The sequence below is a fragment of the Plutella xylostella genome, chromosome 26 (assembly GCF_932276165.1).
Source record: "Plutella xylostella chromosome 26, ilPluXylo3.1, whole genome shotgun sequence".
NCBI lineage: Eukaryota > Metazoa > Arthropoda > Insecta > Lepidoptera > Plutellidae > Plutella > Plutella xylostella.
The window spans coordinates 2,049,463-2,064,100 of NC_064006.1; the positions used below are offsets into that span (position 1 = coordinate 2,049,463).

General features: G+C 34.4%; 1 protein-coding gene and 1 long non-coding RNA gene across 2 annotated transcripts; both read right to left on the reverse strand.

The window, feature by feature from the left end:
- Positions 1-465: 465 nt before the first annotated feature.
- Positions 466-4,468, reverse strand: LOC105391591. The gene is made up of 3 exons (XM_011563091.3): positions 4,279-4,468; positions 3,815-4,070; positions 466-1,448 (listed from the first exon to the last, which is right to left on the reverse strand). Exons 1-3 carry the CDS (start codon positions 4,414-4,416, stop codon positions 1,126-1,128), a joined length of 717 nt encoding a protein of 238 aa, XP_011561393.1. The 5' UTR covers positions 4,417-4,468; the 3' UTR covers positions 466-1,125.
- An 8,484-nt stretch (positions 4,469-12,952) lies between these two features.
- Positions 12,953-14,099, reverse strand: LOC105389241. The gene is made up of 2 exons (XR_007267841.1): positions 13,507-14,099; positions 12,953-13,391 (listed from the first exon to the last, which is right to left on the reverse strand). It is a non-coding gene; the product is annotated as an uncharacterized LOC105389241 (long non-coding RNA).
- Positions 14,100-14,638: the final 539 nt, after the last annotated feature.

Consider the following 14,638-nt stretch of genomic DNA (forward strand, 5'->3'; position numbering starts at 1 on the left):
TACCTACTTTATGTCTATAATTATTTAATCTGACCACCACCACCATAATATGTGTGTTTGTAATTTTTTAATTTAATATTTAGTATAGGCGACTTTCTGATACATTTATTTTTGAATGCTTTTTCATAACTATCAATGTGAAATAAATCAGGATTTCTTGTCTTCATGAAAAGTAGTGTTTGTTAAATTAACTATTAAGTGATGCTTTTACCTGATTTTGGCGAAGCAAATTAGAGCTTCATGACCTGTTTGAGCGCACACAATTATACACGAACACACACACACACATACACAATTATAACGATGGTTTTATATTTTATACATTTCATTTACGTACTTACTCTATTCTATGTTTTGTGTATTTGTGTATAGACCTATGTTTTTCAATATTTTTGTGTTATATTAATCAAAATATTGTTTTTATATATTTCTTCTGAGTCTACACGTTAAAAATAAAACAAAAAATTAGAAATGACTGGTGACGTTTATTTGTTTATTTCATACGAGTAAATGCCTTAATAACTGTAACTAACACAACAATACATGTACTTAACAAAAGAACAAAGTTTGTACATTTGGTAAAAAAAAACTATACAATTAAATGTAAATCACAGGTACATAAACATACATAAATAACAATATAATACAATACATATTTATAAAATTCAATGAAGATGCAAAAAACAATATGATACGTAAATAATTTGATAGGAAAAATATTTACAAAAGATACATTAGATTAGATAAATATAGATATAGATGTCTATCATGATAAGAAATAGACAAGGACATAGTAAATACATAAAAATAATATAGCACAATATTAAAGCTACTGAACCAGATTAATAAAAATGAAACAATAAAATAACTAAAACAAAAAAAACAGGTACAGAAGTAACTGAGGGTGTACAATAAACAAATCAGGCTAAAAGACATATACACACTCGCACGCACAAACCAACAGACAAAATAAGTTAAATAAATTATTAAATTAACAACAATAAATTAAGAATCTCCATTAACAAATGAAGTGCGGATAAACCACACAACCATTGAGACTAAACGATCCCGAAGGATATACATCTTAGGTTTTGAACTTTTGGTCTGCTAAGAAATCTTGAGGATTTAGTTAGCGTAGGCGCTGTAGGCCAAGTTCTGGGCGTCCTGAGCGGATCGGCCCCAGCCGCCACCGTGGCCGCCGTGGCTGTAGTGCTCCTCGTGATGAGGATGGGCCACCACCTCGTAGCTCTCGTGGTGCTCATGCTTGGACAGAAGCTTCTTCAGCAGCAGGATTCCGGATGCGATGACGGCGGCCTTGGCCAAGAACAGACCCTTGATGGCGGCGAAAGCGATGATGGCAAGGAACAGGGGGATGAGAGACTGGATCTTCAGCTGCAGGAGTCCCAGGATGGGGAGGAGCTGCTTCAGCTTCTTCTTCTTGCCACGACCTGGGAAATTGAAAGGCTGGTTAGACAAGAACTAGATTGTAGAAGGTAGAGTAGTTTCTATTCGAGCGAGGTTGGGAATACAAATGATGGAATTCGAAACAATGACCGTACGAGTCCGAAATTCAAATCGATTTCCTTCCAACTCGCTTTCATTGAAATTCCGTGTTACGTGTGGTTTGCATAACAAGGCGGACGAAAAATCTAGAAAGTGCATCGATAGCGATTCGAAAGCTCGAGCCTACTGCCATATTCCGACCGGACTCGCCGAGAGCTAAACTTTCGATTGAAAGATTGAATTACATATCAAGAGGCCAATGTTAACGGGATCTTTAAAACAAGTTGCCGAGGCCTACATAGCGAGCAGGTGTACTATGGAAACCTAGCAAAAACTAGCCTCACATCCGTCTGCTTTCCACCACATAATCAGCCTTGTTAACAGGTTAGAGAAACTCTGGTAAGAGGCGTTTGTCCATTTTCTAGTCTCGAGATAGTATCTGTTATTGGACAGGTTTATGCGGATGTCCTACGCCTCTCCTCTTTTCCCACATCAGCAGTCGGAGAATGTAAAATGGCCCAACTGAACAGGTCCAACCGCTCTCACTTACAAATTTCGTGTTTTTAATATGTATAATTTTTTGCCTCCTTCGAGTTCACTTTCTATTTTACATTTACATTGGCTAATTTGTCTGTTAATTAATATACATATGTATAAATGAAAGCGAAGTGAAATTTTTACGAATTTTTAAAGCCCATTCACATTTTTACGTCATCCATGATTTTGGATCTTTTAGTTTGGGTCAGAATAAATTTGCATTTGTTAAAAGTTATATCTTATGGAATTTGCATGGAAAAGAGTATTACAATTTTAATAGTTCCCATTGAGTAAATGAAGTGAATGACTAAACAATTCGTAAGCACATGTTCACACAAATAAGTTGTGGCTAACCAAAACCAGTTCTAGCGCCGTGAATAAAGAATGCCTAATCCATTACCTAACAATGTATGTGCGATAATCTGTGTAACTTAAATTATTCTTTGTAATCATTGTAACATTATATCTTATCCAAATAGTGTTTGTGATGCTGCAGATATTACACGTATGTCCAAATTTTAGTATACATCAAATGTTAATATTGTAATTAAAAACGTTTTTGTACTTATACAATTTAGTATGTAATGAGTTTTCTTATCAAAAGCGCTTGCCCTTACAATTATTCAATTTGATAATCTTTTAGATCGCTGTAATTTAGCAGCATTAGTGTTTTAAATTGGGCTACGAGAGTAGCTACATTTTAATATTCAAAACAAAGTAATTACCATTTCAAATTCTACTTTCACTGACACCTGTGTACATAAAATAAGTACTTTTGCTGCGCTAGAATCGAAACATGATATGATTTTTTATATCTTAATATTTAGATCATGATATGAGTTCATGAGACAACGGAATCTATGAATTTGAGGCTGTGATATAATGATTGATTGTAAAACGTTTTCTTAAACACAATTCAACTGATGAATGGATGATTTCTATCCACGTACTATTATCTGAATCAAAACTTCAGGTGCTATAGTTACTCTCGGAAATTGATCGACTTGAAAGATTCGTTCTGGAGATTCAACGGATAGAAAACGTAATTTCACGGCTTATTTGAGAGTTAATATAGGTATAATATAATGTGTAATATAGATATTGGTAAGCTAATGTACCTTATTACCTACGTAGATACAGCAATACATATTAGATACCTACCTATCTAATTTTATCATGTATATGTATTAACACCCACGACTCGATTTCAAATATTTGCCCCAGCCAGGAATTGAACCAGATACTATATGTATTGGACTAAAGTATAACAACGTTAAAATTTAACTGGGCTTTAAAATTAAAAACCATGAAACGACTACGTAAATTGTACAATAAAATTTACCATAAAGTGTTTTTTAAATGAACACTTGCCACTGTTTCATACAGTGCTGTTCAAGTAAATTCTACCCTTCTTTGGACATTAAGACTGTCTAATATAGTGTTAACTATGCACATATGAAGATTCAGAATAATTTTCGTCTACGTTTAAATTAACAAACCGATATGGATCTAATACGCGTTAATGAGCCATAGAAATGCAAACCAAATCGTAACATATTACTTCATAATTAGCTACCACTTATGGACAGCAGCCATCATATTACTTAATCGTTACTTCGGTTATTAATACAAATACTGAATCTAACCTTTGTATTGAAGACTCAAAAAAATGTTTTGTTTAAATGCAACTTCTAAAACAAATACTGAATCTTGAATCTGATATTTGTATTAAAGACTTGAAAAGAGAAAAAAGTGTGTTTGTTCAAAGACTTACCTTCCTCAAGGGATCGCTTGACGTCCTCAACAGTGCTCTTAGGCATGCGTAGCTGGATGACATGGTTCTCCAAGAAGTCAGCGACTCCATCGATGAGGCGGTTCTCGACCTGGCTTTCCCTAGCAATGGGCTCGTCAGCAAGAGGCTCGAAGGACCTGGCGGAGCGGGATGACCCAGTGCCAACCAGGGTGATGCCATCAACCACGTTCACTTCCCTAGCTGCGTTGAAGTTGTCCACGTATTTTAGCGCTCTCTCCTGTGAATTAAAGGGGATGTGATTAGTTAGGTATACCTCGATGATTTGCTTTCATTTGCATTTGGAAGTATGCTTTAGTTAGATCTAATTCGATGGTGTGATCTGGTTAAATTTTACTTTGATAATGACTGTTGATTCCTGGTAAGGTTATAAGAAGGTTTGAATATTTGATCACTTAGCACTGCAAAGACACTTTGTCACAACACACCTTCAGACACAAGGAGACATCCTTCTCCCCACAGCTCTTGACAACACCAACCACCGAACCTAGGACGTCGTCTTCACCACCTGCGGGCTTGCAAGAAGCGACCGCGACGCACACAAGTAATATGACAAAGGACTTCATGGTTCCTTTTTTTTTCTAAGACCTAGTCCTATGGAAGTGGTTAGTGAAATGTGATCTTGTAAAAGAGACATAGCGGTTTTATTCTGCGCACCCCCACTGCCGGCACACTCACCGAAATGTATGGGGAAGCGCAAGCGGCGTCTGTGGAGCTAGAAACTGGTAGAGGCGGCTGCATGTAAGACTTGTATAATACGCTCATTATGTGTTTTGGAAATTATAATTAATGAGTTGCTAATTTGGATGGGTTTGGGTGCTCGATTTCAATTTTTTGAAGTGGTTGGTGAGAGCATGACTTAGTTTTGGCAATGGGTGTGATTAAAATAATAAATAAAATATTTCAAAATTTTAATACACATATATTTTTCAGTGCAAGTTGTTAATTGATAATATAATAATGTCATATTTGCAAGTGATAGCTTGACTTTATAAAAAGACTTGTGGAATTAAATTGCTTACTGAAGTCAGAAAAATTAAAGAGCATTCCTGAAACTATAAAGAACTTCTTTTATTTAGCCTTAGATACTAGTACACAAAATTATCTGTAAACTTGTTAGATGTAACGCTGATAGATAATATCATAATTTCATATTTGTGCAATAAAGTATCAAATATATAAATAATAATATACCACGTATAAGTAAGTACGTTATATATTATTTTGTATCCTGAAGGATCATTCTATTATTTATTTATTTAACACTTTATTGTACAAATATTACAAATAAAAGTACAACGGGTGGACTTAATGCTAAAAGCATTTTCTGCCAGTCAACCCGCAGGAGGTACAGGAAAAATAGGTAATAAGGTGTACAAAAAAGAATAAAAAAAAGGAAAGAATAGAAAACTTATGCACATTCGAATAGACATAATTTGGTCTAAATAGAAAATTACAGATTGTTCCTGTAAATTTAATGTCTTATGAACAATCTAGACATAGTCCTCTAAAAAGCATCATATAAATCTCTTCTCCACGCAAGCAATTCAGTTCTTATAAGATTTTAACTCCCAATATAGGAGTATGTTCTTAATAATTATGTTTGAATTTTTTATGTTCATTCCACGATATACCTACTAACTGTCAGAAATACAAAGTTATTTATAGGTATACCTATATTTTTTGTATATCCTTAGGTTTTATTTTCTAGACCCCCCATTAAATCACTATGGTGTCGCATCTAGATTCTATTTCTATTTAAGTCCTCCACCACAGTAAGTTCACAAATAAAATAATGTATTATAGTTTGTATCTTTAGTTGTAGTTTTGTATTGTTTTAATTTTGTTGTTGCTGTCTGTATGTCAAATAAATGTTTCTTCATCTTTAAAATCAAAATATTTATTGTAAACAAGTGTACCTACATTAGATTTTAATAGGGATGTGCCTAATACTTAATTACCCATATTGGACACTGCATAGAATCTTATCTATAAAAAATCCCATTGGCCTGTCTACTACTCGCATAACTCTACATTACAACCGGGAGCTTGCTCATACAAGTATTTCAAGTATCGGAAGGACTTGAGTCCATTGGTTAACTCTCATCATTGATGGCACAGTCTGAATGGCCGTTTCACACGAATTAATATGTATGGCTAGATTTCTAAATTACGCAAGTGTAAGTTTCATGAATAATTGGTGCGGTGTTTTAAAGTGGTCCGTCGTTTTGTAGATTTGCTGATTAATAATTTTATTTTCCCTTTAATTTGATACTTTTTCTAACTGAATTAGTCCTTAGTAATGACATAACAGGAATCTTCTTGATTGTCGGCTTCCAAGAATGTATCGGAAATTATGATTTGAAAAGTTAAGGCAGTATTCGGTAACTTTGATTTACTAGATATTGCTAGTCCTATTCAAGTATTAACTAAATTACTACTTTTCAACTAATATTTTTTGTAAGTAATGATTTGTTAAGTTAAGACAGTATTTGGTAAGTTTGATTACTGAATATTGTATATTGCTAGTTGTCCAATGTCCATTGATACATATTTCTTTTTGTAGATTTTTAAAAAAGAACGCTTGATGAGTAAAGAATTTTTATTGAAATGAAATACTTATATCTTAAAATTAAGCCATAGCAATCATAATAACAAATAAATTAAACATGTGACATAGCACTAAACTACTCCCAAAAGGCTAGCTTAATGACGCCGCTGCAATATTGAAGTACTAACAGCACATCAGAAGATTATCAACTAAAAACGTAAAAATAATATATTTTATAAAATTGGGGCCATTTGGTGTCGGTGTGAGTGGAACTTTTTCATTGCTCGCAAGTGTACTTACCGTGTTGGTGACAAACACAACAGCTGTAGCTAGGGTTTGTCACTGGTGAAACAGCCACTCAGATGTCAACCTGTCAAGTCAGTCTTAGAGGTTCGTTTCCTTGAAAAGATTTTTTTGTTTTTATAACCTTCCATCATTTATAACGCTTAAAAGTTGATAATTATTCGTTTCACATTGTTTCTTCGTTTGTGTATATTGTTGGCTCTATTTCATATTTCTTAGTGGATTAGATTTATCATTAATTGAGTTACCTTTAGTGAGATACGACAAATTTCATCCAAATCGGTGTAGATATTCAAAATATACGCTAATTCGTAGGCTCAGACAAAAACGGAAATTCTCACTAAACATACAATAACTTTTTTCCCAAATTGCATAATATAGTTACGAATAATTGATCTAACTATGCAATTACTAACTAGCATTTTACTTTCTGTATGAACTTTCGTCTTGTAAAACGAGCTATTGTCATGTACGTGTAAAAGTCTGCTCTACACATGTCGAATGAAAGTGAATATGGTGTACAATAAAATTATAAGTGTCATTTTGCTTATTGTTTACAGTGTAGATGGGCCTCACTAAGCACTTTTGATTTCGCACGATGAAGCTAGACTGCTGCCTACAAAATAAATACATAGATATCTAGGGAAGTTTACTTACAGTTTAGTATTAAATATTAAGTCTAATATTTTAGTTAAAATGTCTCCGTTTACCCACAGTCGAAGCAAAATTATTGGTTTTATGGGAATTCTTTTGTAACATCAGGTACAAAAGCTTTTGTAACATCACTGCAATGATTAATAAAAAAAATATAAATGACATTCTCTCATCACATCGGCACATTCTTGCTTTGATAGTCTCATTCAGAATCATCTCCTTTTGGTCAACAATACTCCTTTTCAAGCATTTTATTTAATACAATACAATACAATACAATCCTCTTTATTTGCACCAAAAAAACAGAAACAATACCAAATAAAACTTAAAAATAACAACAGTACAAAAAGGCGGCCTTATTGTTTATAGCAATTTCTACCAGACAACCTTTGGATGGAAGTGAGTTATATAAATTTAATAGTTTATTTTCTTTTCAAAATATATGGGTTACTAGACTAATAAGCGTTTTCCGACGCTTTTCTAGAGACAAACCTACTTTAGCATAGTTTTTTCTTGTAATAGACCGTTTATCAACTTTTCTCTTAATTTATTTTCTCTACACATCGCATTGGACAATTTATTTCCTTTTTAAAGACATTATTATTTATAGCTACCTGCTTTAGTTATGGTTATATTATTATGGCTTAAAAAATGGAGCGAATGTAAGTAATTTTGAAAAACCTATTTTGATTGGGATGTATAATGTTTATCTGTCACTAAAGAATTGGTTATTTAGTTTCGCCAATTATATAAAGCAAAATGTTTTAAAAAAACCGGCCAAGTGCGAGTCGGGCTCGCGCACAAAGGGTTCCGTAGTTAAATCAACCTATCTCAAAAACTATAAGAGATACTTTGATCAAACCAAAAATCGTTGAAAGAGTTAATTAGCATGCATCACCTCTATTTTTTTTTGAATTTTATACCCCGTAGTTATAAAAATAGAGGGGGGGGGACATACTTTTTACGACTTTGAGAGCTGATATCTCAAAAACCGTTCACTTTAAGAAAAATGTTTTTTAGAAAACTTTATATCATTTTAAAAGACCTTTCCATTGATACCCCACACGGGTATGTACATCGAAAAAAAAAAATTCATCCCTCAGTTACATGTATGGGGGGCCCCACCCCCAATTCTTTTTTTTACTATTTAGTGTCATATTTTTGTAGCGGTTCACACATATTCCCATCAAATTTCATCACTGTAGTACTTATAGTTTCCGAGTAAATCGGCTGTGACAGACGGACAGACGGACAGACGGACAGACGGACAGACGGACATGACGAAACTATAAGGGTTCCGTTTTTGCCATTTTGGCTACGGAACCCTAAAAAGGAATAGATTCGTTCACAAAAGTGCTCAGAAAAGTACCTACCTCATGTTTGTGTCTCTTTGAATGAAATCAAAACCCAATGCTTAAACGATTCTATATCCTCAGATTCCGTGAATATTTTAAAACTAGCTGTTCCCGCGAGCTTCGCTTCGCTATGTATTTTCTTAGGGTCTCGGCCATATGTATACCAAATTTCATTCAAATCCGTTCAGTACTTTTGGTGTGAAAGAGTAACAGACAGACAGACAAACACAGTTACTTTCTCATTTATAATAAATATAGTTAGCAAGTTAGCATTAGGATTAGGAAGTTAGGATTGAGCAAAACTAAGTTAATTAATGCCAATTAGGAAGCAACTTGACTTCCTAGTCACATCGGCCCATAAAAGTCCTTTCTCTAGACACGAGTGCAGACGAATACATATCATTCGATTAAACATCGAATCGAATCGACATTTCGTGATCGAAAACGTTATGACTTTTATATGCTAAATGTGGACGGCGCGCGATATCAAAATTTCACGTCATTTATAAATTGAATCTGAATCATTTTTTTATTTAAAGTTACTCTTAGTTGTAAGGCCGCCAATTGTACCGTCTATGTTGTGAATTTCCTTTTTTAATTTCTGTGTTTGTGAACAATACAGATAGATAGAATACACTTTATTTGTACACCAAAACAGAATACCTAACAAAATTAACAAAATGTAACTTAATTAGGGTACAAAAGGCGGTCAAAAGCGGAAACAGAGATTAAGATTGGGTGCAGTGAACATGTTAAAAAGGAATATAGATTATTTAATATGTATATATACTACACACTAACTAAAATATTACAAATATACTTAAATAGAGGTACATACTATATTACTTAATAATACATATATATTATATAACATACATACAATATATAAATATAATAAAAATACATACACAGTATTAAATCGGATTCAATTACAGTTTTAGACCATGGATTTAATGTAGTGTACCTTTACAGAATTATCTATCTATAATAATTATCTGTGAAATTGAGTTTATAATCTTCAATAATAAGTACCTATTCTAACAATTTAATTATTATTATGAATAAATTTTCGATAAAGAATGTAAAAAAAAAAAAAAAATATAATATCTGAGCATGAATGTATAAATCCATTTGCTTTATAAACATTTGCTACAAGTTTTAAGGGCAAAAGATAATAATGTAAATATCTCAATGTACAGAAAGCTCCATTTTGTAGTGCGATCCAATATAATTTTGAAATCATACCATGCGTTTTATTAGTTTCAAAAAAACGTTACTGATAGCTTGTCAATCATCATTATCATCAGCCAATAATCATCCACTGCTGGACAAAGGCCTCTCCCAAGGAGCGCCACAACACTCGGTCCTCGGCCTTCCACGTCCAACTACTACCGGCTACCCGCCTAAGGTCGTCAGTCCAGCGGGCAGGAGGGCGTCCCGTGTGTTTGCCTGTTCGTCAATCGTCTGTCGCTTGTCAATGTCTCATACAAATCCCAGTGGACTGTCTATCGAATAACCTATCTATACTCGTAAGTGCAAACTCGTTTGTCACAATCAGAATAACTGTTTGAGTAAAGCCGTGTTATTTGATCAATACTAACAGACTGTTTACACTGCCGCTGACAACGAGTAGGTACACAGCGTTTTGTGAATGGGTGATGCAATAGCCAATGAGATTACTCTACGTAGTATTTCAACGGCAGACATGTTGGCTATATAATAGGGTAACGTAACGTACCTAGGGACATTTTCGACTACCCCAACTTTGAATGAAACTATCGCAGCGTACAACTAAGATATTAATGTGAAATTTTCTTTATTCGGTAGGATATATAATCTATTATCACTAGTATTTGTGCTAAAGCTTTAGTGTGGCCACATTTTATTAAATTAAGATAAAAGTAAAAATGCTTGTTTTGTCCCAAGGTACGTTACACGTTTGTACCTTGGGACACTGTTTCCCATAGCTTTGTACTATGGAAAATGCAAACTTCTAAATAACGCCTTATATCTCTGTTCTTATTGATTTACTGCATCTCTCTTCTGTCTAGTTTCACTCTGGCACTAATAAGAACAGAGATATAAGGCATTATTTAGATGTTTGCATTTTCCATAGTACAAAGCCATAGGAAACAGTGTCCCAAGGTACAAATTTAATCGTGTCCCAAGGTACAAAAAAGCCATATTTAACCAAAATTTAAATATCTTTATTTTTAATTAATAGGAATCTTTCAGATAATTGCCATATCATAAAATTAAATAACTGAAAAGTTATAGGTGACATCCATGTCTTTATTTTGAGCATGCCTCAATGAGATAAAGCAACACAAAAAACTATACAAAAGCTACTTTTGACTCCAAAAAACTTCATATTGTCTTCACCACACACTCGATGCTGGTATGATCATGAGACTCACTAGTTTTGCCAAGCGAGTAAAATACTATGCCTAGGGTAGAATTTTAATGTGTTTATTTAGCCGGTTTTTAAAATACAATCAATGTCCCGAGGTACAAGCGTCCCAAGGTACGTTACGTTACCCTACTTGGCATAATATGACAAGTGTTACGCAGGTTCAGAGGGCTCGTGTTTAATTCACAATGCGAAACCTTTATTTTCCATTTAGATCACAACATAACTAGGGTCCTTAAATTTTATTCAATATAGATAACTAAACCTAAGTTGTATCTTTTTCTCAAATGAGCTGTAAAAGTTCCACTTAATTAGATTGGTAAAATTAGGTCTTAAATAACAATAAAATTTTAAATACAAATACTCAGTCATAACTGAAAAAGATACAACTTTATTCTATTGCTACGTTAATAAACGTCTCAGGAGGGAATAGTGGCCACTATTTCTTGTCGAAATACAAAGTTTTGGAGAGCTGTCATGCCATTGGCATTCTGCATTATTTATTTATATATTTATTAGGTATTTATTTATTTATGCATTCATTCTTACTTGGCATAAAAGGTAAATGAATGCCGTATATATTATGTTTCAAGATAAGAGAGTCACAGTTCATACAAGAGCACTGTAGAGCTTCTTGGCCCATTCTGAGCCCTTAGCACGAACTTTCGTCGAGGACGTGAAGTAAATCTGACACGATGAATTTTGTAGGGAAATATGAACAGCGCCCCTGGCGGGCAGTAGCAGAACTAAAATCGGCAGCAGGAACTTTTCGTCGTGTAGTAACGTGTATGGTAACGTGAAGTATTTTGCGGTTTGTATAGGAAATGGTAGCATGAATTTGATTTTGACATATCGTATCGTGAGTTTACTCGAAGATTTTCTCACTGCAAATTATTCAGTGACAACTATTTAAAATGGAAGTTAGAGCATTTATTTCTTTTGGTTTTCGTATTTTTTATTCATTACCAATATGCTACGACCACGTAGATACCCTACTAAACTAAACTAGTATTTATTACACGCAGCAAGAGACGTAGATGAGGAGGGTAGCCCAGAGGCAAAATTTACAAAAATTCATGGGAAATGTAGGGTTGTGATGTGTGTGATTGAAAATCGATGGCGCTGTTTGGAGCAAGACCATTATACAACTGTTCAGTGTGCAAAATCTATTAAGTACAGCGTGCCGTATGTTGCATTACGTGGCCCTCGATTTTGGCGTCTGACCGTGATGACGTGGTGATTGAAGCTCGTGATGAATACCTACTAGACTGGAATTGCCGAGAATCCATCGTGACGGATGAGATCCATGGCATCCATGGCACCAATAGCAGTAAGAAGTAGCAACACAGTACACAAACACCTATACTTACTCACGTTTTGCTTTGTAAGCTATAATTCGTAAAATTCTAATGTACCTAACTGTAGTTATGTGTAATTGTATTAATAAATACCATTATTGCTACTGTCTAGATGTGTTTGAACTGTACCCTCTCTAGAATAGTTAAGGACAGTTAGTTATTGACTATAAACTTTAGTGCCAATTTCTCTATAGTCGGTTATCTAACTGACAGGGATTGATTTATTAATTATAAGTCATATCCATATAAAATTCACGAAAGATGTGTCAAAAATCAACCACTACTCCCTGGTTATGCTCAAAGCGACTACGGAGAAATTGGCACTTAACCTAACTAAAGGTAATAAGTCTCTTGGTAGGCAGGATTAATAGACTTAATTAATGATAAATCATCATCTTTCTGGGCCCACTTACTAATGGGTATAAAGTTCTGGATAAATGAAATTACCACAAAATAAATAAAATATCTACATTCTGTTTAACAGTTTTTTATTCTTTATTTTACAAAAAAAACATATTTATCTTAGTAGGTAGTATCATGTAACATTTGCAAACATCAGCATAGTATAACAAAATGTATGATTTATCTTTTCTCCTAAATGTATTCTTCACCGAGCAATCAAAATGCACACTTATAATTTATGCCTTCACGGGGGTGCACTTGCAGGCGGTGGCCTGGTCCGTGATGCTGGGTACAGGATACGCTGGTATAGCTGGATTGGGCTGGCTCCTCGTACCAGGCACATGTTCCATGCTTATTCTATATCTCATCACATCAATTATATAGCAATCACCGGCAGCTTTCAATCTGACATATCCATTTTAGGGCTGAACCATCAACCATTCACTGTGCCCCCTTAGGCAATTTTGGAGCATTTTCTCTTTGTATTATTCTTATAATCACTCCATACCTGCAAAACAAATGATAATTGCATCATTAAGAATAAGAATATAACTACTAACTATTTCAAAGAAACATGAGTACTGCCGATGCTTTATCTCAAGGTAATGCTTTTTAAAGAGTACCTAGGTATTAGGAAATCATTGAGAGACGAGGGGATAATCTGTCATGACAACCTTTTATGTTTAATGTTATGTTTCATGTTTAATTTTCTCCTTTGCTTATCACTCCTTGTCCCGTCCCTTCGCTATTGAGCTTGGCTAGTTCCTTCCACTTATTAAGGCACCACTGGCGACCTCTCCATCCGTGGGCCTTGGCGTTGGTATCCGTAGGCAAATATCACTGCGTTGAATTCAATAAAACAATAAATAAATTTAACAAATAATTATGAAAGCCGACCTGTCAGTGTCAATAGATTGATAATTTGACAGATGACGGATGACAAATGTCAAAAAAAAAAAGTTAGGATGTGCGTTCAAATCATAGTTATCATCCATAGACAATTGTTAAAGTGCGTTTATAAGGAATCGCTGCTTACTTTGAAATTATTATGAAGGTTTTGAACTTAACAATCTCAGTGTGGTACAACCTTATTTTAACTCTGGTAACGTTGTAACGACCGGCACACGACGAAGGCTTATGCTGCCATTTCAATACGTTCAAAGTTAACGTGTAGTAATGAAATACGGAAACGATGAAATGTTCGTGCTAAGGGTACAGGACTCAAAATCCTCAATATTTGCCTCAGCTGGGTATCAAACCCGGAACCATCGATCTTACAATAAAAAACTAGCCACAATTATAATTATAATAATATGTGGGGACATCTTAAACACAGCCATCCGACCCCAAGCTAGGGAGAATCTGTAATATGGGTATCGGACAGCTGATATATTTACACAAATACATAGATAGATATATATTAAATATAAATATCAACACCCAAGACCCGAGTACTTCTGATCTATTTTGAAACAAATATCTGCCCCAGCCAGGAATCGAACCCAGGACCTTCAGCATAGCAGTCAGGGTCACTAACCACCAGTCGGCCGTCAATTTTACTCCACACAAAAAATCATATCGCATTTCCCAGACAAAATGTCATAAGCGGCATTTGTGATTTTTGTATGTTACGTAACACGTAACTGGTCCCTTTCAAAATGTGAATTAATACGCGATTATTTTAAATGTTCGCCGCCATAATATTTCTATTTCCGGTCCCAGCTGAGACACTTTCTCCGTATCACAGGTTTATGC